At 40.0% G+C, this 22,812-nt stretch overlaps 1 protein-coding gene across 1 annotated transcript in view; it reads right to left on the bottom strand.

Moving 5' to 3' along the window:
* GFRA1 (GDNF family receptor alpha 1) overlaps positions 1-22,812 on the bottom strand; it is a 189,175-nt gene that overhangs the window by 35,121 nt on the left and 131,242 nt on the right. Inside the window, exons 6-7 of the mRNA XM_007056322.4 lie at positions 8,664-8,773; positions 40-174 (exon numbers count right to left, since the gene is read on the bottom strand). Of these exons, the coding sequence (XP_007056384.2) occupies positions 40-174; positions 8,664-8,773 (245 nt within the window). The remainder of the gene's footprint in view (positions 1-39; positions 175-8,663; positions 8,774-22,812) is intronic.

Raw genomic sequence — 22,812 nt, 5'->3', positions numbered from 1 at the left:
TAAATGTATGTTTGAAGACATTTTATAATATGTACTCACTAAGGCATGTATTGTCCTGGAAGAAATTCAGAAATTTCAAGCATTCTTCTATGTCGTTACCGCTGTTGCTGCAGTCACACCATGGGGCAACACTGAGACTGTTGGAGTCTATGTAGTTTGGTGTCATAACTGTGCCTATGAACAAAGAGCAACACACTGTACCATCAGTAATCTTTGTAATGTCCTACCCTTATATATATTACCCAAAGAAGTGACAAACATCATCTAGTGGAAGACAGAAACAGGGATGGATTAACATTAACACTAACACATAAACACTATCGGCCTGGTGCATAAGGCCCTAGCTCTCAGAATCATGTGTGGAGTGCAGAATCTCAGCTTTCATTTTTATTTTATTTTTAAAAAAAGATTCTAGCTGGTATGGTTGTGAAGAAACGTGTGAAAACTTGACTGTAGTGTAATTGATGCTGAGATGTCCACTAGAGTTTGCAGACAGTCTGAAACAATAACTATGAGAGATCTGAACTTCCTCATACATCTCAATGGGGTGCTAACACCAAGACTCCACTGTTCTGAAAGGTTCTGCCCACAGTGTGGTAGGAGAGGAACACAGAAGCAATATAATTAATCTTCATAACTAGCTAGAATTTATTTCCTGCAGCTTTCAATTTACTAATAACTCTGCTTTTAGTGTCAATGCCATTAGTGACTTGGATAATGTAGTGGGGAGTATGTTTATAAAAATCTGAGGATGATACCAAACTGGCCGAGGTAGCTAGTACTTTGGAGGACAGGATCAGAATTCACAATGACATTCACAAATTGGAAAATTGGTCTGAAATCAACAAGAGGAAATTCAATAAAAAGACAATTGCAAAGTACTCTACTTAGGAAGGATAAATCAAATGGACAACTTTAAATGGGGAATCACTGGCTAAATGGTAGTACTCCTGAAAAAGAGCTGGATTATAGTGGATCACAAATTGAACACAAGTCAACAGTGTGATGGAGTTGCAAAACAGGCTAATATAATTCTGGGGTGTAGTAATAGGAGTGTTTCATATACAACACGAGAGCTAACTGTCCCACTCTACTCAGCACTGGTGAGGCCTCAGCTGGAGTACTGTGTCCAGATCCTGGTGTCATATTCTAAGAAAGATGTGCACAAGTATTAGAGAGTCCAGAGGAGAGAATCAAAAATGATGAAAGGTTTAGAAAATCTGACCTATGAGGAAAGATAAAACTGGGCATGTTTAGTGTTGAAAAAAGGAAGACTGAGCAGGGAACATAATAACAGTCTGTCATGTTATTGACATAAGCTGGGACCGTATAGATCACTGTTGCAACCAAAGTCCTGTAGTGGCACCAAATCTTGTATAAATGGGGTCAAATGAGGTGTCTAAGACAAGGTTATGGTTTGCTGATTATGATTATGTTGTCTATATGTGTGCATCATTTTTGTAGTTAAAGTTATGAATATTGGCTCTGTACTGTCTGTATTTCAAACTTGTGCTATGCTTCTGGGGAACACTCCAGACAAGTTGGTGTCAGTTCTGCCTAGCCTGCTTGATGGCCCACTAAGGACCATCAGCTATACAACTGACCCATTGAGAGAAGGCAGACACGCCTTGCGACTCAGCAGGTATGCAGGGACATGCCAATGGACAGAACTCTGAGATTTTTCCATGCCATGTGATGGACAGCTTGTCTTTGGAACAAAGAAAGAAAGACCACATGGCTAGAGAATATAAAAAACTGCTGCAGCTCCTCCAACTGGTCTTAAGTCCTGCTTCTTACCTCTGGAGGAACTTTGCTACACTGAAGCTTTGAACGAAGGACTGTTGACCCATCCCAGCTGTGGATGTACTCTAGAGACTTGATTTGAACCTGTAGTTTTTTCTATCAGTGCTGCAAGCCTGAACCAAGAACTTTGCCATTACTGTATGTAATTGATTCCATTTAACCAATTCTTGCTCTCATATATATCTTTTTCCTTTTATGAATAAACCTTTAGATTTTAGTTTCTAAAGGATTGGCAACAGCGTGATTTGTGGGTAAGATCTGATTTGTATATTGACCTGGGTCTGGGGCTTGGTCCTTTGGGATCGAGAGAGCCTTTTTTCTTTTACTGGGGTATTGGTTTTCATAACCATTTGTCCCCATAATGAGTGGCACTGGTGATGATACTGGGAAACTGGAGTGTCTAAGGGAATTGTTTGTGTGACTTGTGGTTAGCCAGTAGGGTAGAAGCAAAGTCTTCTCTGTTTGACTGGTTTGGTTTGCCTTGGTGTGCGTAGAAACCCCAGCCTTGGCCTGTAACTGCCCTGCTTGAAGCAATTTGTTCTGAACTGGCACTCTCAGTTGGGTCCCACCAGAACCAGCATCGTTACACAGTCCTAAAATATGTTAAGGGCTATTATAAAGGCCAGTGATCAATTGTTCTCCAAGTCCACTGAAGATAGGACAAGAAGTTATTAGTAACTCTGCAGCAAGGCAGATTTAGGTTAGCTATTAGGAAAACCTTTCTAACCATAAGAATAGTTAAGCACTGGACTAGGCTTCCAAAGGAGATTGTTGAATCCCCATAATTGGAGGTTTTTAGGAACAAGTTGGACAAAACACCTGTCAGGGATGGTCTAGCTATATTTGGTCCTGCCTCAGGGCAAGGGGCTGGACCAAATGACCTCTTGAGCAGGCCTAAATGTCTATGTTTTTATGACTGCATTTCTTAAACATTGCCAACAAACTATGATCATGTATCTGTGCTTCCATTTTAATTTTTTTTTGCACAAATTATTGGATAAGTATTTTAATATTTACATTTCAGGCTCAGGCAAAGCAACAACTAAACCAAAATAAAGAATGCATTACATGTCCTAAAGGAAACACTGAAAATGCCCTCCATTGATCTAGATTATGCAGCCCTTATTCATTTTGGTGAGCACTTAGTCAAATGAGTAGACTCACTGAAGTCATTCCCAGTCTAAGTAAGCGTTCACAAACTTGAGTAAGGCTTGACCAATCATCCCCTTAATTATTTTAAATGGCTCATTCTTCAAGTATTTTTTAAAGTTTATATTCCCCTTCTGCTTTTAGTTAACTTGGTGTAAATCTGAAATAACTCCACTGATTCCAACCCCAAAAGTCAACAGAATTACTTCAGAATTGCACTAATGAGGGCAGCTGTTGGCTGAATAAGTTTTTCAGCACCTACATCCCTCACCCAGTAGCCTGGAGATTTAGGGCAAACTTCTCTCTGCTCCCAACTAGAGTAAATGTATTGTCAGTGGTAGCCGGGCATGTGGAATGGATGAAGATACATATTAGAGACCCACAGTGCAGATTGAAAGGGCCAACTTGGTCCATACAGCCTAGAATTTATAATCCTCAAAAAAAGGGGGGCTGCCAACTACCACATCAATGTGTGCGGCACTATGTGAGTGCCTTTCAGTCACTCAGGCATTGACAGGAATATTTAAATTGTTTCACAAATGAAATGGAAGACAAAGAAAAACGAACATTATAAGCGGTCTTAAAGAAATCCTGAAAGTTACGCAGAACTGAAGTTAGCTGCAAATGATAAGACTCACCCCCCCCAACTTCTTTTTGAAGTTGAATGCAATCACTTTATCTACTCTCAATTTGTAACTAAAAGTTGTAGTGATAATTACCCAATGTCTACATAAAATCAGCATATGTGTAAGAAGAACCGTTCAAATTGTTTATGAAATGAAGGTGGGGAATAGAGCAAAATCAGCAAATATCACTTGCACTATTTATGAAAATGTAACAGTAGATAAATAAGAATAGGAATGTTATGAAATTAAAATAAAGCAATGAAAAATATTTACCCATTATTTCTTTGATGATTTCAGCCCACTGTTTCAAAGATGTGATATTTATGATCCGGAAAGAAGAAAGTAATGTAGAGAGAATATGAAAAACCAGAATTTTTTAATGGAAAGAAAATAGACGAGTATCAGAAAAACTGATGATAAAAATACTTGATAAAGAAATAGAAAACAATAGGGCATGAAGGAAGTTGGAAGGGCCACTAAGGTAAGACTTTCAAGAAGAAGAGGTAATAAGGCCATAAAAGTGGGTGTAAAGAGCAGATGAAAGTGTAAAATGTGACAAGCTATGATCAGAGTCAGTGACTATAGGAAAAACAGGATGAGGAAGGTATACATACAGCATATACACTGTATATACTGGAAAAAACAGAGTGGCTGGAAAAGCAGCTAGCAGAAAATAAGTCTGTCATTCAAACCTGAGGGCAGATGTGAACCCAAGTAGATTATATGTTTGGTTTCCTGGGGTGGATTCCTTTATCCCCCGTGTGTGTGGAATTTTTTCTTTGTTGTAAGATGGCCTCTTGAAAATTCTGCTAAGGACATTAACCAAGCAGGGTAATCATGGCAGTTGGGAGTAAAATAGGTCATAATAGCTCTGTTGTGGTCGCTATTTCCAATTGTTGTATCATGTTATCTGGAGCAGGCATCAAAGTCATGCATTAGGCAGAGGCAAAACTGGCCTGAACCTCAGCATATCTCCCAGCTCGAATCAGAATATCTTTTAAGAATGAAAAAAATTTTAACTAAGTTCCTCCAACCAAGGTGTGACCCTGAACATGTGAAATTTGACTACAGGAATTGGCCCAGGCTTAGCAGAGATTGTTAAATTGCTAAGCACATATGCTTTACAACAGGACTGTCAGCAAGGTAGAAGGAAGAGAAGTTCAGCAAGAAAGCAGAATGACAGGAGTCATCGGGCCCAGGCCAAAAGATCAGCTAATTGTAACAAGATCCAGAATTATGTGCTTGTGACTCTAGGCTCTCCCATATACACACACTACTGCAATAATATCTGCACAAAATATGCCTTGTGAGGGATCATATGAAAGCTAACAACATGCTGGTTATTAATATCATTGTAAAATGCATGTGTTAACCTTATGTATGAAGTTATAAACTGCCTCTGTAAGATGTTACTAAAACATGTTTAAGACAAGACAGCCTAGGTAAAGGTGATACATAGGTCTGCCTGCCCAAGACAACGGAATATGGGTTTAACCTCTTTTTAAATATTAGCAGTAAACAAAGCTATCCAGCTAAACCAGCTGGAGTTATTTATCCTGTTCCTGAACTTGAGAGACAGAGAATTAACATGGCTCCTGCACCCCAAGGAATCACAGAAGACTGAACTCCCAAGAGGGCTTCCTGACTTGTATGACAAAGAAATCCCTTTTGGGATATAAGAAACAGAGAGAGACACCCCCACCCCCGCTTTGTCCTTCACCTTAACAAGACAAAGAAACCAAGTGATTTGATTTCTGTGTTGGGTCCTGGCAAACCCCACAAGTGAAAAGCTGGAAAGGAGACTGTGGGTGAGAGAGGCCATCTTGAACAAAACTGTATCTTGATAGATTAAGTTTTTGACTTTTAAATGCATGTTTCCACTTTTATTTGCTTGTAACCGTCTCTACACTTAGCTCTTTTACCTGGTATCACTTAATCAATTCTCTTTTGTTAATAAACTTGTTTTACTTTTACTATAAACCAATTCTGTGCTGTGTTTGAGCAGAAGGGTGTATTTACCTCAGTAAATGAATAAGCTGTGACGTACTGACTCTTTAACAGAACAGCCATCTTAGTATCTTCTGTCAATACACAGTGATAGGGGCCATACACTGCAGAGAAACATCTCTGAGGAGCTTGGGGGCTGGAATTTACTGATTCTGACCTGCTAGGCAAGGCTGAGGCAAGGAGAGCCTTGAGGAGTTTGCTCGTGAGGAAGACAGACTGCTGGGGCAGGAACTGATACAAAGTGCAACTGCCAACGAAACTCACTCTTGCTGAGGCAGAGAGCTAGCACAAGCGGCTCATAAGCAGCATGTTACAGTGGTGTAGTTGGCAGGATTTACACACAGTTTATTGGGTAACTGAGATTCACACTTCTAGCACTGATAAACTGGTTTTAAATTATTCATACATAAGACAGTTAGGACCATGGTGAGAGAGGTAACGGAGTGGCTCTTAGCTCTGGGTATCCCTAGCAGTATGTTACAGTGTTTGATCCTGCAATCCTCGTTCACTAACACAAAATCCTATGGAATTTCAGGGAGACATAAGGAAATTAAAAGGACAGGATGTGGAAAACAAATAAGGGAAAATGCTTCAGAAAATGTATGGAAAACCTTATATTGAATTCAATAGAGTTACACTTGTATGAAATCAGTGTGGGAGCAGAGACGGGACCAGTGTGCCTAACTTAGGAATGACCAATATGTTGGGTTTCACATCTTTCTATCTCCAACCTTTTTTTACACCAAATAATCATGTCTTTTTTCTTTACAGGTTATCACTTTTTTTAAAAAAAACCCTGTATTTATTGATTTTCATTAGCTCCCACACAAAACCAAAAATCCCTTCCTCTAAAATATACTTTCAAACTGTGTATATCATACCAATACAATCCAAAACCACCACTCCATGCAACCTGTTTTCCATTTAACTGGTGTAACATCTCACCTACTGCCAATAGACATGACTCTACGCTCATTTACACCAGTTTTCTTCTACTTCTAATTCCACTGATTTCAGTGGAGTTGCCTCTAGTTTACATCAGTGTACATGAAAGCAGAGGCAGACCCACTGTACATTCCATAGAGAACCTTCATGCTCCTGAAACAAACAGTGCAGAGGTTACAAAACCTTGCTGCCATCTCTTTAGAATTGTATGCAACCTCTTATGAAGTAACTAAATGAAACATCATTCTATTTTAATGAACAATATTTTATCTTCACCACGCTAGCTGGAGATGCCTGGTATTTAGATGAACGAACCTGGAATAGCTTGCTACAACGAGTTAACCAAAATGTGTCTGTTTCCCATATATTTTACAATATCAGTAGGACGACTCTGGCCCTGATTTTGATCTAATCTAGACTGCTGTAAATTTGGAGTTTCTGTACTGAAGCTAATGAATTTACTCCAGATCTACACTGGTCTGACTGAGATCAGAATCAGGATCTTGTTATTCCACAACAAGGAAGGTTTGTTTTAGTACATTCCTTTGTTTATCTGAACTACAGCTGAGAAGTGTAAACTGCTATAACACTAGTCAGTTCTGATCTTCATGCAAGTGTCTGGGGGCTGTTAGGAGAGAAGAAGAATGTTTATTTTCCCCTTCAGAAGTTAGATCTCCTTTTGATTTCACTTCCTTAGGGACCCATTCCACATCCCTGGTGTCAGAAAGTGTTTATGCAGTGTTATACTATTTGTGCAATATCATTGCCTACAGGAACACAAAAGCACCTCTCTATATGAACTGGGTCATCCTTAAGGTTAAATTGCAAAATGGATCCAATAAAATCCTCTACAAAAGTCACTAGGCCCAGTAACAATTTGCCAACAGCTCTTATCCAGAGTTATCCATTAATACAAGAATTACTCCTTGCCAGCAGCTACACCCTTAATTTCATTGACTGGATCTGATTTCTTCACTACTCAGTTCTTTGTTCACAAATCAAATGAAGTTTTATCAGTCACTGCTCCCATGGCTTGCTTTCTGTATATTATTTTTTCTGTTAAATCTTGGACTGCAGTCTTTAAAACTACCGTGTCTTTTCTTAGTAGTCACCAGGTATAATTTACCTTATTCATTTTAAGGACTTGCTTTTAATTTAATTTTCCAGCAAGATCAGACCATTCTGTACATGTTTTTGTTCTGGACGGTATTTCAGAAGACATTCATTTAACAGCAGGATCTGCTTCAGGGGTTCGGCTGGGGCCTTCACTCCTAACAAAAGGGGCTATGAATGCATCATGGCAGGTGCAGGCTGTGAGCTTGAAAAAAACCCCTTACCTAGTGACCATTTTTGTAATTTGTTTGTTTTGCAGTCTTAACACTCCCCTTTTTTTTTATTGTCCAGCCATGACATGTCTGTGGAAAGTTCCCTTCCCCGAGATGAGCTCTCCCAATCAGGAATCAATCAGCATTGGGTGGGATATGAAATTTGACTTGCATATAAGCATCCCCAGGTTGAGAGTCAGGCAGGTAGCAGTGAGCAAAATGAATTATTGGAGAAGGAGAGGATTTCAGGAGATAAGTTCACCACCACGGAGAGGCATCTCAGAAAACAGTTTGAAGGGCCATAGGAAGATCATGAAAACTACAGCTGATGGAAGTGAAATGAGACTGATCTGGTCTATTGCTGCCTCATTTTTCAATTCATGGTAAGCGTTCCCTAAATATGTCAATACCACTTGATTTTCTGATAACAGCAAACACTGGCAAGTTTTAGTGTCACCTACTCTTTTTACTCTATTCACTTTTTTACTCAATGGGCCTGTCCAATATTGACCGCTTTGTTTTCAAGCTTTACTTCTACTTGCTTCCATACCTATTTTCTTCACAGTCAAGCACATTTCTTTCCTCATCCTCTGCCCTTCTTTTGCTTGCTACTATACAGCTTAATTTACTCCAGAAGAATTTTAGAGTCAAAACAAGGGCCGCTGATTTAATTGGGGGATTCTGCCTACAATCTCATGGCATAATATTTAACTTTATTTTTTGTTTTCAGCAGGTCTTCAAGATGTCACTCTTTTGTTCCATTTGCAAGCAACACTCAGAGAGCACCCACTCCGCGCAAAGCTCTTACCAATAAGCCCCGAGTAAGCGAGGAGGCAGTCAGCATAGTTTTCCTTCAGACAGCTACTAATAGACCGTGACTCAGGCTGGCAGTTTGTGAAAAAATCTGCAAGGCGAGATCTGCAACATGGTAAGAAAAAAAATGCATATCTTTAAAAATCAAGCCTCCAGGCAGCCTTACCTTTTGCACTTTTCTTTTTTTGTCAATATTTCATCTTCTTAAATACATACATAGAACACATTTAAACTGGTAAGACTCCCTTTTTAAATATGTCCCTGTCTGCTTTTGGAGTGTAGATCTGAGAAGGGTTAAGGTATGCAGTCAGCGAAGGACACCGCATGCAGAAATATACACTTTATTCCAAAATGAGTGCTCTGCATTTCCCACCAAACACAGGCAAACAAGAGAATCCATCATGAAAGAGTTCATGTTTTGTGATTCCGAACTCTGATTAGAGAGCAGGAGTATGACATCTGGAAGAAAATCTTGTATTAAGAGAACACAGTATCTGCTAGAAGAAGGGGTTTATTGATTATGTGTGGAGTAACAGTACTGGAGAAAACATTTTGCCCTTGTAAAATGTGCACTTAGCAGAAGTCTACTGGATTGAGCTGAGGGCTTAGAGTAAGGAAACCTGAGTTCTGTTCATAGACCTGCTACTGAACTACCATGAGACCCTCACTTTGCCCCTCTGGGAGGGGAAGGATAGTCCACTGGGAGTTTCTTAGGTTATTACATATAAGGATATTTTTATAAATTATGTTTCAGGACATAGACTAAACTCTTGTGGGTAAGGAAAGCATACTGAGTCCGTGTGGCACAAAATCTTCACAATGTGGGCAGGGAACAAAGATTGTTCCACGAGTAGTATCTGGGTGTTAAAATAGCTCCACAGATTTAAATGTCATTATTTATGTAAGTAGGCAAAACCCCCAAACAAAGGCTTTTTTTGAGCTGCAGGAGCACAGATTAGTGTCTTGAAAAACATTGGCAGGTGCCACAATGTTTAGAATAGTCCAGTTTTCCCTTGGACTACAAGATGCATGGCTCCAGAACTCACTTAACACGCTCTGTCATTGCCAAATGTTTTTAAGCTCCCATAACTAACCCCCTGGATGTAGCGACACTGGTCATTTACTGTACACCCTGTGTAAAGAATTTATTTATTGTAGTAAACCCTTGAGGAGGCTCAGAAGTGCTCAACTGATCCCTAGTGCATACAGCTTGAATTCATGTTAATTTCTGGAGAATATTTGTGGTCATGAAAGTTAACAATCTAGAAGCATCGCATGTCTAAGTTTTCAAAGGCCAATTATAGTTCAGACAGCTGTGGTTCGAGCTCCACCGCACTAGATTGCCAATAAATGTTCTCCCTGACCTGCAGGATCTTTCTGTCTCTCTCTAGAGACAAGAGTAATTGAGTTTCCATGCTACCTTAGTTCTTAAACGCTCTTCAACAGACAACTAATTGTACCAAATACTGATGTGGATTACTTTCCAATGGAAACTAAGCTTAAGCTACCAAACTCGTTTTACTTATGATCTTAGCTTTGACACATATTTAGTCTCTAAATTTACGGATTATTTAAACCTGAGTCTACGGAGGAAAGAAAAGTCCTGTGATGTGTGAAATTAAAACCGAAGGCCAGATCCTCAACTGGGGAAAATTATTGTAACTCCATTAATTTCAGTTGATCAATGCTGATTTACACTAATTGAGGATCTGGCCCAAAATGTTCTCATCACTGTAAGACAGCTGACAGCATGGTCACCAGCCAGCCCAAACCAGTGATACAGCTCTTTAAATAAACTGAGATACAAAAATAACCTAGTCGATGATAACCAAAGCCCTGCCTAAAGCATAGTACATCATATTAAAACTCCTTTAGCAGAGATAACAACCCTTTTGGAAATGTTAATAATAAGCAATGGGTTAATACAAAAGACGTTTGACAACAGGTACTCTGAATATTATGTTAATTTCATATTCCTTCAGTGTGGCAGTTCTAACCAGGTTTTGAGTAGGGACACTATTTGGTTAAGTGTCTTGCTAATTCTCTAGTATCTAGCTGAGAATTTTGATAATTTGGATAGTGAGTGACATTTGTAATATGAGTGTTTGTGTTTTAGTGTACATGACTATATTCATGTAGGATGTGTGTGTATATATGTATAGTGTATATAGGCAGTCACATGTATAATGTAAAATATATAACACAACTACATTCAGAACAATGAATTAATTTCCAGCTTCCAAATCACAAATCCTCCACATGCATGCCCGTATTAATTATTTTTTCCTCTCCTTTGGCGTAAAAAAGGAATTGAGCACACCACCAAAAAAATCACCTTCCAAGGAAGGAAAATAATCTCTCCTTTTTGTGGGGAAAAAAACCAAATTAAATGGTCCTATTGTAGTCATATGAAATCTCCTCAAAGTAAACTGCAGATCTTCAGAAAAGTGTACCTTAAATATTGTGCATATTACTAACCAAATAAAATAAGAATGATCCTATTGATAAATCCTATACAAATCTGCTCAAAACAGTCTTTTGAAGAAAAAATTCCCCCAAACGTGGTACTAGTAATAGCACTAGTAAAAATATTTGGAGCAGCCAAAAATATAGAAAGAACACAAGTTCAATTTTTCCTTTATGATCTTGATCTTTCAAATATTCTGAGGGATAAATGAATAAGCTTTGAAATATTGTTAAAAAAAAAAGACCCCAAGGATTTTTTTAAATTAGTCTTGTACATAAAAACAAATTCTTCACATGGACTCACCTCATATTAGCATGCCCTGTTGCTTTAAGCAATATTAATTACACCTTTATACATTTCTTTTTGGAGTATTTTTAAAAAGCTCTTTGATGTTTTGAAATTATCTGAGGCAATTGCCACTTCGCCCCTTTTTAAGGCTGGTTAATTGAACTATGGCATTGTTTGCACAGCTGTGGATATGTATGCCATTTTTAAAATGAATACTGTACATTTAAAAGCAGTAAGGTTTTCGCAGTATTCAGTGAGTTATGTAAAACTTCTCTGTGTATTTCATTTTTTGGAGGCGAACCTTGGCCTACACGTGAATAGAGCACTGATGAAAGAAGGTCCAAGGCACTTGAAATTTGTGGGTGAGAAATACACTTATGGAAATGAACCATTTGAAAAGTTCTTAAAACTGTTGATGTGACTACTTAAAATATTCAAAAGGTGTCACAGTTGATCATCAGAAGCAATACTCTCTGTAATAAAGCAGGGACAGTCATGAGTGGCAGTAAGAAAAAGTATGGCAATGCATACTGGTGATCAGAGGGACAGCTATTGTCTAGCAGTTTTTAAACTCAGGGAAAAACTCCCAGTGACTTCACTGGGCCCAGGATGTCACCCAAAGGGTTTGGAGGAACGATTTAGGAAAAAAATAACAGAAGGAATAAACCTGAGGTGAAATCGTGCCCCAGTGAAGTTAATGAGAGCTTTTCCATTGACTTAAATGGGACCAGAGTTTCATCCCCAAAAGGAGAGAGATTTGGAGAAGAGACCATGAAGTCTCATGGAAGTAGGAATTAAAGAAACGCAAGGCACTAGCTGGTTGCTCAAAGAGATGCATGGAGAGGCTGTGAAGAAAAAGGGAGGGTCTTCATGACCAAAATGGACTGTTGAAGGCTCTAACCTTGAGTGTATATTATATATGTTTAGATATGTTTCACACACCCACTTAGAAGATAGTAATGTTTTCTCAGTTTTCCCCTTTAATGTATTATATGGATGAGGAATAAACTTTTTCAATTATCCATTAACTAACATGGTTTTCTATACTTTTTTGTGGGGGAGGGACATCCTAAAGGAGACCTTTATCCGATTATTTGTGCTTTGACGAAATCAAACATCTGAATAGGAGGAATTGACCAGAACAGAATACTATTAAGTCTCCAAAGGACTTAATTACTAATTATTATTCAGCATTTAGTAAATGTCCATCATGGTGCTTGGGGTGCTGCATAGTAAAAGAGAGCGAGGAACACTTCCTGGTACTGGAAATTTATCACTTTAGTTTTAATTCTAGTGAATTATTTTCACCCAGCATAGGAAAATTCTTTATTGCAGCTGATGTATTTTTACTACAGTAGCTCCTAGAGACCCTAACCCAGACTATAGTCTAATTATGCTAGGCACCGTACATACACAAAGCAAGAGACTGCCCTTCCTCCACAAAGAATTTACTTTTGAAGTAAACAAAACAAAGACTGGGGAAAGGAAGTACTATCTCATTGTACAGATGCAGAACTGAGAAATTCACTGCCTTGCCTAAAGCCATACACAGTGTCTGTTGCAGAGCAGAGAATTAAACACAGAGCTCCTGAGTCCTAGTCCAGCTTCCAAACTACAAAACCTTCCTCTCTCATGCTTTAACGCTTACATCTTTAAATGACACCATGAGGCATTATCAGGAGTACGTTCACACATGAAGAAAGCGCATAAATTGTACCAACTGTGATGCTGTTTTAAAGGAAATACTGAGACTTTAAAAATTATATGGGATTAAACACGCTACAACCCAGACTCTGGTGGAGAACTAGCAGGTCATATCTCTACGAAGAGAGTAATTTTTTTGGTACCTGTGAGTACAAATGATTAGTGTGTACTTTACTAAACACACATATTCAGTTGCCATTGTCTATTTTCAGTTTCTTCTATAACTCACTGTATTAAGAAGCTATGGGATATAGGCCCTGTGACAAAGTTCCTCCTCTACCTTGGTGGGTCCTGCGCTTATTGGTGGATTTTGCTCACCTCAGAGATTCACAGTAGCCCTCAGTTTGGCCACTTTTATGGCTCAAATCTGCCTTTCACTCAGATAACCTTATCACTGGCCAGCATGGGGAAAAGGAAGGAGAACAATCCCCACAGTCTCTGCTGGTCCACCTAGTGGGTCAGGGGACAGGCCAGGGACCTTCCCCTCTGGGGGGACCCACAGTCCAAGTCAACTCCTCCTGTATCCAATAGGGAGTTGGGGGGATGGGGAACCTGGGCCCGCCCTCTACTCCGGGTTCCAGCCCAGGGCCCTGTGGATCACAGCTGTCTATAGTGTTTTGTGTAACACCTGTGTGACAGCTACAACTCCCTGGGCTACTTCCCAATGGCCTCCTCCCAACACCTTCTGTATCCTCACCACAGGACCCTTCCTCCTGATGCCAGATAGCATTTGTACTCCTCGGTCCTCCTGCAGCACACCCACGCCCTCTCCCTCTCAGCTCCTTGCACGCACCTCATTAACTGGAGTGAGAGCCTTTTTAAACCAGGTGTCCTGATTAGCCTTAATTAATTCTAGCAGCTTCCCAATTGGCTACAGGTGTCCTAATTAGCCTGCCTGCCTTAATTAGTTCTAGAAAGTTCCTGACTGTTCTGGAATAGTCCCTGTTATTTTACCCAGGGAAAAGGGACCTGCTTAACCTGGAACTAATGTATCTACCTTCAGCCACTCTTTTGTAGCCATCTGGCCTGACCCTGTCACAGCCCTGATTCAGGAAAGCATCCCTAATTCAGAAGAACAGTTGAGAACAGACTTAAAATTAAGTTTAAAGCTAAATAAGTCTTAAATGCTTTCCTGAATAAGAGCCATAGATACCTTTCATCTGGTCCTTTAAAAATCTGGTCCTAGATGCCTAAAGATGCAGATAGGCACCTAGTGGGATTTTCAAAAGTATGTGGGGTGGCATCCACAAATAGATTTAAACATTGCAAGGCTGAGTTCCCTACTTTGAGGTGCTTTGGAAAAATCACAGGAACAATTGTCTGTGCTAGCCAATGGAAGATACCGACCAGAGGGTAGGTCTTATAGTTCAGCACCTAAGTCTGGGCTGCAGGGACATGTCTATCTCTTCTTCTGAACCATGAATTGGGGGAAGAGAGGTGTTCAGCTATCTAAATTGTGGGGGGGGGGGGGAGGAGGGGGCAAAACAAAATAGCGGAGGAGAAAGACCTCCCTTATAACCTTTAGCATAATAGCTTATTGATAGGGTACTCATTCAGGATATGGGTGCCCCCTGGTATAAGTCCCCCTCCTCCTGAGGCAGAGAAGGGATTTGAAACCTCTTGGGTGAGTGCCCTAACCACTGGGCTATAGAGTCATTCTAGCTCTTTCACAGGCCCAAATGATATTTAATTATTTAACTGAAGTGAAAGAACTTCAATAAGAGAGATTGTGGCAGACCTACATCAGAATATTCCATAGCCTAGTGGTTAGGGCACTCACCTAAGAGGTGGATGATCCCTGTTCAAATCCCTTCTCTCCCTCAGGAGGGGGACCTTGAACCACAGGTCTCCCACACCCTGGATGAACAATCTATCTACTAGGCTAAGGGATGCTGTCTTCTCTGCCCAGCTGTTGAGTATGACCTGGAGTGAGGGACCTGACCCAGTAGGCAGCCTCTGAATATGGCTACCAAATCGAGCCCCCCCATGAGACTTAAGTGGCTGAATACCTACCATCCCCGGTTTGTGAATTGCTCTAGGACTTAGGCAGGAGATAGGCACTGAGAGGGAGGCAGCAGTAGGCATGCAGAGAGGCAGAAATATAGGCACCTAGAGAACTTTTATTGCAAAATACTTAGGCACCTGCACACACAGGTGGCAGCCAAGTGGGACTTTTATGGATTGCAGAGGTACCTAAAAATGGGTCTTTTGTGAACCACACCATAAGTGCCTAACTCCACTAGTGTCTTTCCTTTTGCAAACTGGGAGCGTACCACTGACCTCCATTGGACAGAATTTCAAAACTGCGTAAGTGCATGAGACCATACAGGAGTCCATGGTGGATTTGAGTGTACACTACTAAAAACATGATTTATTCACTTGTTATAGCAAGTAGATAATATTTCCCCAAAGTCCATAAGTTTGGTCAGTAAATGAGGTAAAGAGCAATTTCCAGATGTGACAAGCTTAGCAAGGATACTCGATAGGTTCCCATTTGGATTTAGCAGAAATATTGCCTGTGGATTACATTTCCATTTCTGTCTCAGCTGCAGAAATGTACAGAGTGCACAGACATCTGTTGAGCCATCCGGGTGACTACACTAATTAGCCAAACCTGCTCTAGTGTCTAGACACCATTTGGCAGACACAACACAGTCACTTTAAGGGATGTGCTGGATTAAAATTCAAACAGAAGAATAGCATACCTCTGATACTGGAAAATTTCAGGCTAAGTACATGAACATGTGTATACAGTGATTTCAGTTACATCAAACTAGAAAAGCCAAGCTGAAATATACCATTCCTCTCTTGTACGAAGCAAATCAAGTGGCCTCTTCTGTGGCACTGTGCAACATCTAGCCACTTAGTTCATTTGATCATTGAGGTGTTTTATTGTCATGGTGAACTCATATGTTACGTTGTATATAATGAATGTGTGATGAACAGATAAATAGGATAGGACTATGTGAGTATAAGATTAACAAGTATTTAGGAGTTATGAGTGTGAATTAGGTACATAAGTAAAGAATGGGCCGATAGGTGATGTTTCAATATATATGTTGTAATGTATCCATCTAGAAAGTCAAGACCTCAAGACACCTGATTGTAACATCACAGAAAGTTCTGTTCTGAACACAGGTTACCCTGGAAACAGGTTGACATAAATGTTAATAAGATGCTAATAAGGAAAAAGGGAACTTAGAGAACAACCTATGAAAAGCAGAGCACCCCAAAACTTATGGGGTGTGGAAGTACAGATAAGAAAAAGGAGGGTTGGAACCCTCATGCATATGCATAAGGTGTTAGATGTGGTCAGAACAATGCGATAAATGAGGTCCCCTGATTGGGTTAAAGTGGGAAGACTTCATTGGGAAGGTCCCAGCAGGAACCCTCTATTGATGACCACTTGTTGAGAGATCCACCCAATGATGAAATCTTTGGGTATGTGAGTATCGAAGACTCTCTCTTTGTATGTCTGTAATTTATAACTAAGGATATGATTTTGCCATGGGGTCACAGATTCTGTGACTTTAAGAGACCTCTGTGACTTCTTCAGCTTCAGCCGCATGCCCCAGAGTGGCGGGGCCTCACAGCAGTCAGACTTCTGGGGCTTCAGTGCCCCCCACTCCAGTCAGCTAGGTGTACCACATAACCAATTGTTTCAGCATCAACAATATTGAGCACATACACAATTTCAAATGAGAAAAACTGACAATTACTGTCGCAGTTAGGCTCACATGGTGTCTTCGGTTCAATGATGTAATACAATTAATGAAGACATTTGGCCCTTAGTCTACAATTCCTCCTTTATGGTGTTTTCTCAGTCTCAGTCCCACTGACTATAAAATTACAGTCTGAATTACATATTGAGAGCCAACCCACCGATTCAGTCTGGGTTAACCGGGTAGCTCTAGCTTCTCTCTGCAGGGCTGAGTTGGTTCTGACTGGTGCTTTACTTGTCAGGGCACAAGGCCATACTTTGTGTCTCAACAATATAGATATTCACACAAATATCTTACTTAATTCTAAGTAATTCTAATTCTTGTTAGAATAACAAGAGTAAGGCAGCAGCCTTTTAGGCAAGTAGCAAACTTCCCTATCCCCTTAACTATAAGCCTATGCTATATAAAAAAAATTACTTATTTTCCTTCTTGGGACTAAGGAGTTTACAGATACCTTAACATGTAACTGCTTCACACCAGTAAGGTCCAATTAACCTGTAAAATTACAGGAAAGTGTATTGAGATCCAACCCACAGATTCATTCTGGGTTACTGCTGGCAGCCTTATCCTCTCCCTACAGGGCTGAGTTGGAACATCTGATCGGTGCTCAAAATGCCTGCCACTTTTGCACCCCTAATAGACTTCACTATTGATTGGTCAGGGCTTTCAGCTTTGAATTAAGGCTGTGTGCGCCCGTGCATGAGTTTACAGGAATAATTGCCCTTAAAGATTTCCCAACTAGCTTCAAAACAGCTACTGAACATGGTTAATATCTTCCTGCACTCCCTCTATTCTGCTGAAATAGCAACTGCTTATTTACAGTGACTAAAGCCCCTATACTGCCACCTTATCTGGGAATGTTTGGTCAACTCAGAGCAAGTAGAAACAGCAGCTGTAATTACAGCAATTAAGTTTTTGACTGAACACCAGAAAAAAGTGGGGGAGGGAGAAAGAAGGAAAGACAGAAAAGGGGGTTACACTGGCACCTGTGGTTTCTATTTTGACCCATCTGTGCTGACTTTTTTCCTTCAGTACCTCTAAACTTCCATGCTTTTAACTGGTATCATATTTACTTATTTAAATACACACACTACTGGGTAGTTGGGCACAACTATGAATTTTAACAGGTCTTAAGTAGTTTTTAAAAACTTATGAAATATCTTTATATACATTAATTAACCAGCAGTTCTATTAACTTTACAGAAGAAATTAGTGTTTGTTTTTCTGGGGGGACTTGGGGGAGGGGGGAGAAGGGAGTCCCCTTCAAATATTTACTTGTGTTTTTCTTTTTTGGGGAGGGGAGAAAAGCCAAACAGTGAAGATTAAATGAATTTACATTTTCCCTCCCTGAGCTGAGTACAGAATGCTGTTTCTCCACATTAGCTGATGACAGGCAGTCGCCTACTCTTGCAAGTAACATACAGAACCTTGGACTTCAGGAGCTGATTTTCAACTATTTTCTTATTATTTATTTAATGTATTAAGTCACACACAGATATCCCATTCCTGATTTAATTTATCTTAAAAAAAAGTTACTTCATCTTATGTAAAATAAATATCAGTGAAAAAGTCAATTAGAACACAAATATTTGCATAAACACACATATACACAAAATACACTTTTAAAACTGACAATACCTACATTCATTTAAATGTGTTTTTCTGTTTTTGCATTAGCTATACTTCTTTTCCTAAGTAACAATTAGTCTAAAACAGGGGTTCTCAAACTGTGGGTTGGGACCGCGAAGTGGGTCGGGACTCCCTTTGAATGGGGTCACCAGGGCTGACTTAGATTTGCTGGGGCCCGAGGCTGAAGCCTGAGCCCCACTACCTAGGGCCGAAGCCAAAGCCCGAGGGCATCAGCCCTGGGCAGCAGGACTCAGGTTGCAGGCCCCCTGCCTGGGGCTGAAGCCTTTGAGCTTCAGCTTTGGCCCCCCTGCCCAGAGTGGTGGGGCTCAGGCTTTGGTGCCCCCCCCAACCCCACTCAGGACAGTGGGGCTTGGGCGGGCTCAGGCTTCGGTCCCGCCTCCTAGGGTCGTGAAGTAATTTTTGTTGTCAGAAAGGGGTCGCAGTGCAATGAAGTTTGAGAACCCCTGGTCTAAAACAACAAACATACTCCCTGTCTCCTGGTATGTTTTGCTACTGCATTTTAAGCAAAGCAAGATAAGCCAAGTCAGCAGTGTAGGAATTTTTCTTCATTTCCTCTTCTCTTGCATGGGTTAATCACTTGGGACACAACATATCCTTATACTCAATGTCTGGTACAACGAGACAAAAGAACTCACCAGAACTGTAATCCAATGATTGTCAGTGTTAGTTTAAACCTCTAAGTACCATAAGATCATGTATTAGTGCAATTTTAATTTAAGGTAACTATGTCTCCACTGGGTCTTAAGAGAAACTACCACTCTCAGATGCGAGTCTAAATTAATATGATTTATCTGCAATAGGTTAATACATATATTTTATACTACTGACCTTTCTGTGTAATAAAACAATTTTCAAAAATATGGTGCAAATTATGGACACAGGATAAAGTAATAAAGCATTAGAACAGTAATTTTCTGGTACAGTGACACAAAACAGAATTTTCTTTCTGTTTTCAAAAAATTACCCCAGACCATACTTTCTAGAGGCCTGTTTGAGAGAACATCTGGAAAGTATTCCACAGGAAATCAAACCTATATTAAATATGTGTTGTGGAGTTCTGTTTCCTTGCATTGACTTTAAACGTATATAATGTGTTTCTGTTTTCCCAACTGCAAACAAAACACTTGCTTGAGAATCTTCTACAAAATTATGAGTTGAACTTTAACTGTAGGTTAGAAAGATTTTTTTTTCAACTTTATAGTTAAGGCAACAATATGTTCATTTCAAAATTGACTGAAGCAAAAGGGTACAACATCTGAAATGAAAGCACTGAAAATAAGCAGCATTCTCAAGTCTCCCAATACATCTGGCACTGCATTCAGGCTATGTTTTTTTGACAAAGGGTGCTTGTAAGTTTTATAGCCTGTCTCTGCAACAAAGCTTTCCAATAACATGAACAAATCCACTAGATAAAACTTTTAATAAAGCACCTTTTGTATATTTTCATTTCATTTCTTTATGCTATTTAATCTGTGGCTTGTAATATAAATGACTACATCATGTTTACGGGTGTCCACTTTTCAGAGTGTCTCTTGAAATAATTTTACTTAAGAAAGAACTAGTCCTTTATGGATGCAGCTGTTCTCACTTCATTAGATGGGCAACCAGGAGTGTCTTTGAATTACAGGCTGGGAACCTAGGGAAGCCATTGTCTCTTTCAAAAAGTAGCCAGGGATATTGATTCAATTGCAGTACTTTGGGTGTACCACTGGACCTTACATATATATCTAAGGCTGGATCACAAGTGAGCACTGAATGGATGCAATATCAAAGCACCTGGGAGAGAAGACTGTGGCAATATCATCTGTAAACACTAGAGTAAATTATAATGCAATGCAGCTGACCCGCAGGAAACTATTATATGGTTTGGAGACTGTGCAAACCCTCTTAAAACGTATTTATGGTCTCTTCTGACTTGTACTTCTGACTGTCTACCGAGAAATCTATTGGTGAAAACATAGTGGGGTAGATCCTCAGCTCTGTTAGGGCTGTTTTATGTCACTCTGTTTGTGCACAGGCCTTAAAGCTGGCATAACTAGCCAATTAGGGATTCCCTTGCTATATGGAAATCCCTTGTGTCACTGGACTGCCATACATGGTTCTGTCATCCTCTTTTGGCAAAGCAGGTGTGACTGGGGAAAAGGGAGGGTGGCCAGAGTGCTGTTGCACTCTGGCTATCCTGCGGGACTGTAGGAAACTAATACACCTTGAACTAGTCCTGAAGCTGCTCTAGGATGTTCTTCAGGACTGATCCAGCAATTATCAGTCCAAGGATCACAGGGGCATAAAGGTTGCTTACTGTCACCTTTGTGGGTCCCACTTTCCCGGAAGCCAACGGGTGAGCCAAACAGCCAGAACTAAACATCTGGAACTACTAAACTAGCTAACTCAGAACTGATCTCACTCAAAATGTTTTACTTACTTTTAACAGATACATGAGCATTTAATGTAATAAAAGAAATAATCAAAGTATTTTGTACCCATATATTACAAAATACTTTTTGCACCAATGTTGGGCATACAGAGCAGAAACCAGTCTCTTTCATCCCTCTCTGTATTTAGCTGTTGCTTCCATCTGCTTTATGGACTTCAGATAGATTGTTCTGTCCTCCTGCCAAGGGTAGTTCTTAAGATTTCTCTTCGGCTCCCTCATTTCCTCAAAGCAGTTGGTTTCCACTTGACAGCGTCATGCAGGAGTATGTGTGCTGGCATCCAGAGTACATTCCCCAAATATGCCCGATGCTTCCTTCTAATTCTAGTGGAGACAAGCTGCTCGTTCGCAATTTCTCTGATTGCTTTGTTGGCAATGAAGTCTCTCCATCTAATGCCCAGAATCTTATTGGGACACTTTGTACCTCAAAGGAGCACCCTGAAACTGCCATACTCACCACTGTGATATATGTTTTGTACAAAGTATGTCTTGTGAGGTAGCATTCTGTAACTCTTGATCTCCTTGAACACTAAGAACCTGTTGGATTGCATGTACTGTTGCTGTATGTGAAGTTCTGAAGTATTGCTATATGTGTTACTTAAATATGTTGTATTGTTGGGAACACCCACAATCAGCCTTTCAGTTACAACAAAAGAGTAGCCATCAATAGCCAGATGGTCGTTAATGGCTCATCAACACTGAATCCGTGATCCCAGAGTCTTCTTGAAGAAGGCACATACACTATGGAGACTGCTTGACCAGCGGGGCCTGATTGACTCCCACACCACAGAAAAAATCTTTCTAGCAGTTGGAAGATATATAAAGAGAGAGAAAGTGACATCATTTGATCTCTCTTTCCCAGCAACTCAACACCTGGAAGAATGTTTGGAGGACAAAGATTTTGAATTGGGGAAGTTTGGTTTCAGGCTGGAATGTAGTCCCACCTGGTGTATTGAAGAACTGTAACCTGCTTGTACCATCTGTCAGGCTGAGAAAAGCTGTTTGATTCAACTCCTGTTTAGACTAAAAGTTTGAGATTTAGAATGAGTGTGTGATGCTGCACTCCATAATGCTTTATAAAAATATGCTTATGAGTGTAAATATGATGTAAGTGGAATATGTTTTATGCTAGATATGCCAGTTAACATATCTTTGTGAAGGTTATGATCAAATGAATATATTCATCCGATTTAAATGCATGTATCATTTTTATATCTGAAGTTATGAGTGTTGGCTCTCTGCTTGTATTTAAAGTGTTTGCTGTAAGGAACACATAAGAAAGTTTGGCCAACATGCTGTGAAGAGATTACTCAAGTAATTGGGAGTACTTAACTAACAATGGACTTTGGGAGATGCCAATCCACATCTGAGCTTCCCTGGGAACGTTCAAACTAACATGTAAACAGTGCCGTGGGCCTGCAAAAAGCTGAATCATTCATGGACATGTGACTTGCCCAGGTGGCTACAAACTCCACCTTGCTGCTGTGATTTTCCACAGTAAGAACAAAGGGGTGTCCTTTCACAAAAGAGAATATAAAAGGCCCTGGAACCTTCTCCATTTTGTCTTCAGTTGGCTCAAGAGATGGCCTCTCCGCCCCAAAGAGATGCCTGAAAGAAACTGGAACAAACTACAGGGGAGGGAGTCATTGTTGGACCCAGACTAGGAAGGAGTACAGTCTGTGAAAGAAGCTTATTGGAAGATCTCTGGGGGTGAAACTTCATCTGTGATCAGTTTCTTAATGTATTAGGCTTACACTTGCGAGTTTTGTTTTATTTTGCTTGGTAACTTACTTTGTTCTTACTTGGAACCACTTAAATCCTACTTGTTATACTTAATAAAATCACTTTTGTTTATTAATGAACCAAGAGTTAAGTAATTAAT

This window comes from Chelonia mydas, chromosome 7, assembly GCF_015237465.2.
Source record: "Chelonia mydas isolate rCheMyd1 chromosome 7, rCheMyd1.pri.v2, whole genome shotgun sequence".
In the NCBI taxonomy this organism is placed as follows: Eukaryota; Metazoa; Chordata; order Testudines; family Cheloniidae; genus Chelonia; species Chelonia mydas.
The sequence above is the reverse complement of the archived record's forward strand: the minus strand, read 5'-3'. Positions and strand labels throughout refer to the sequence as shown.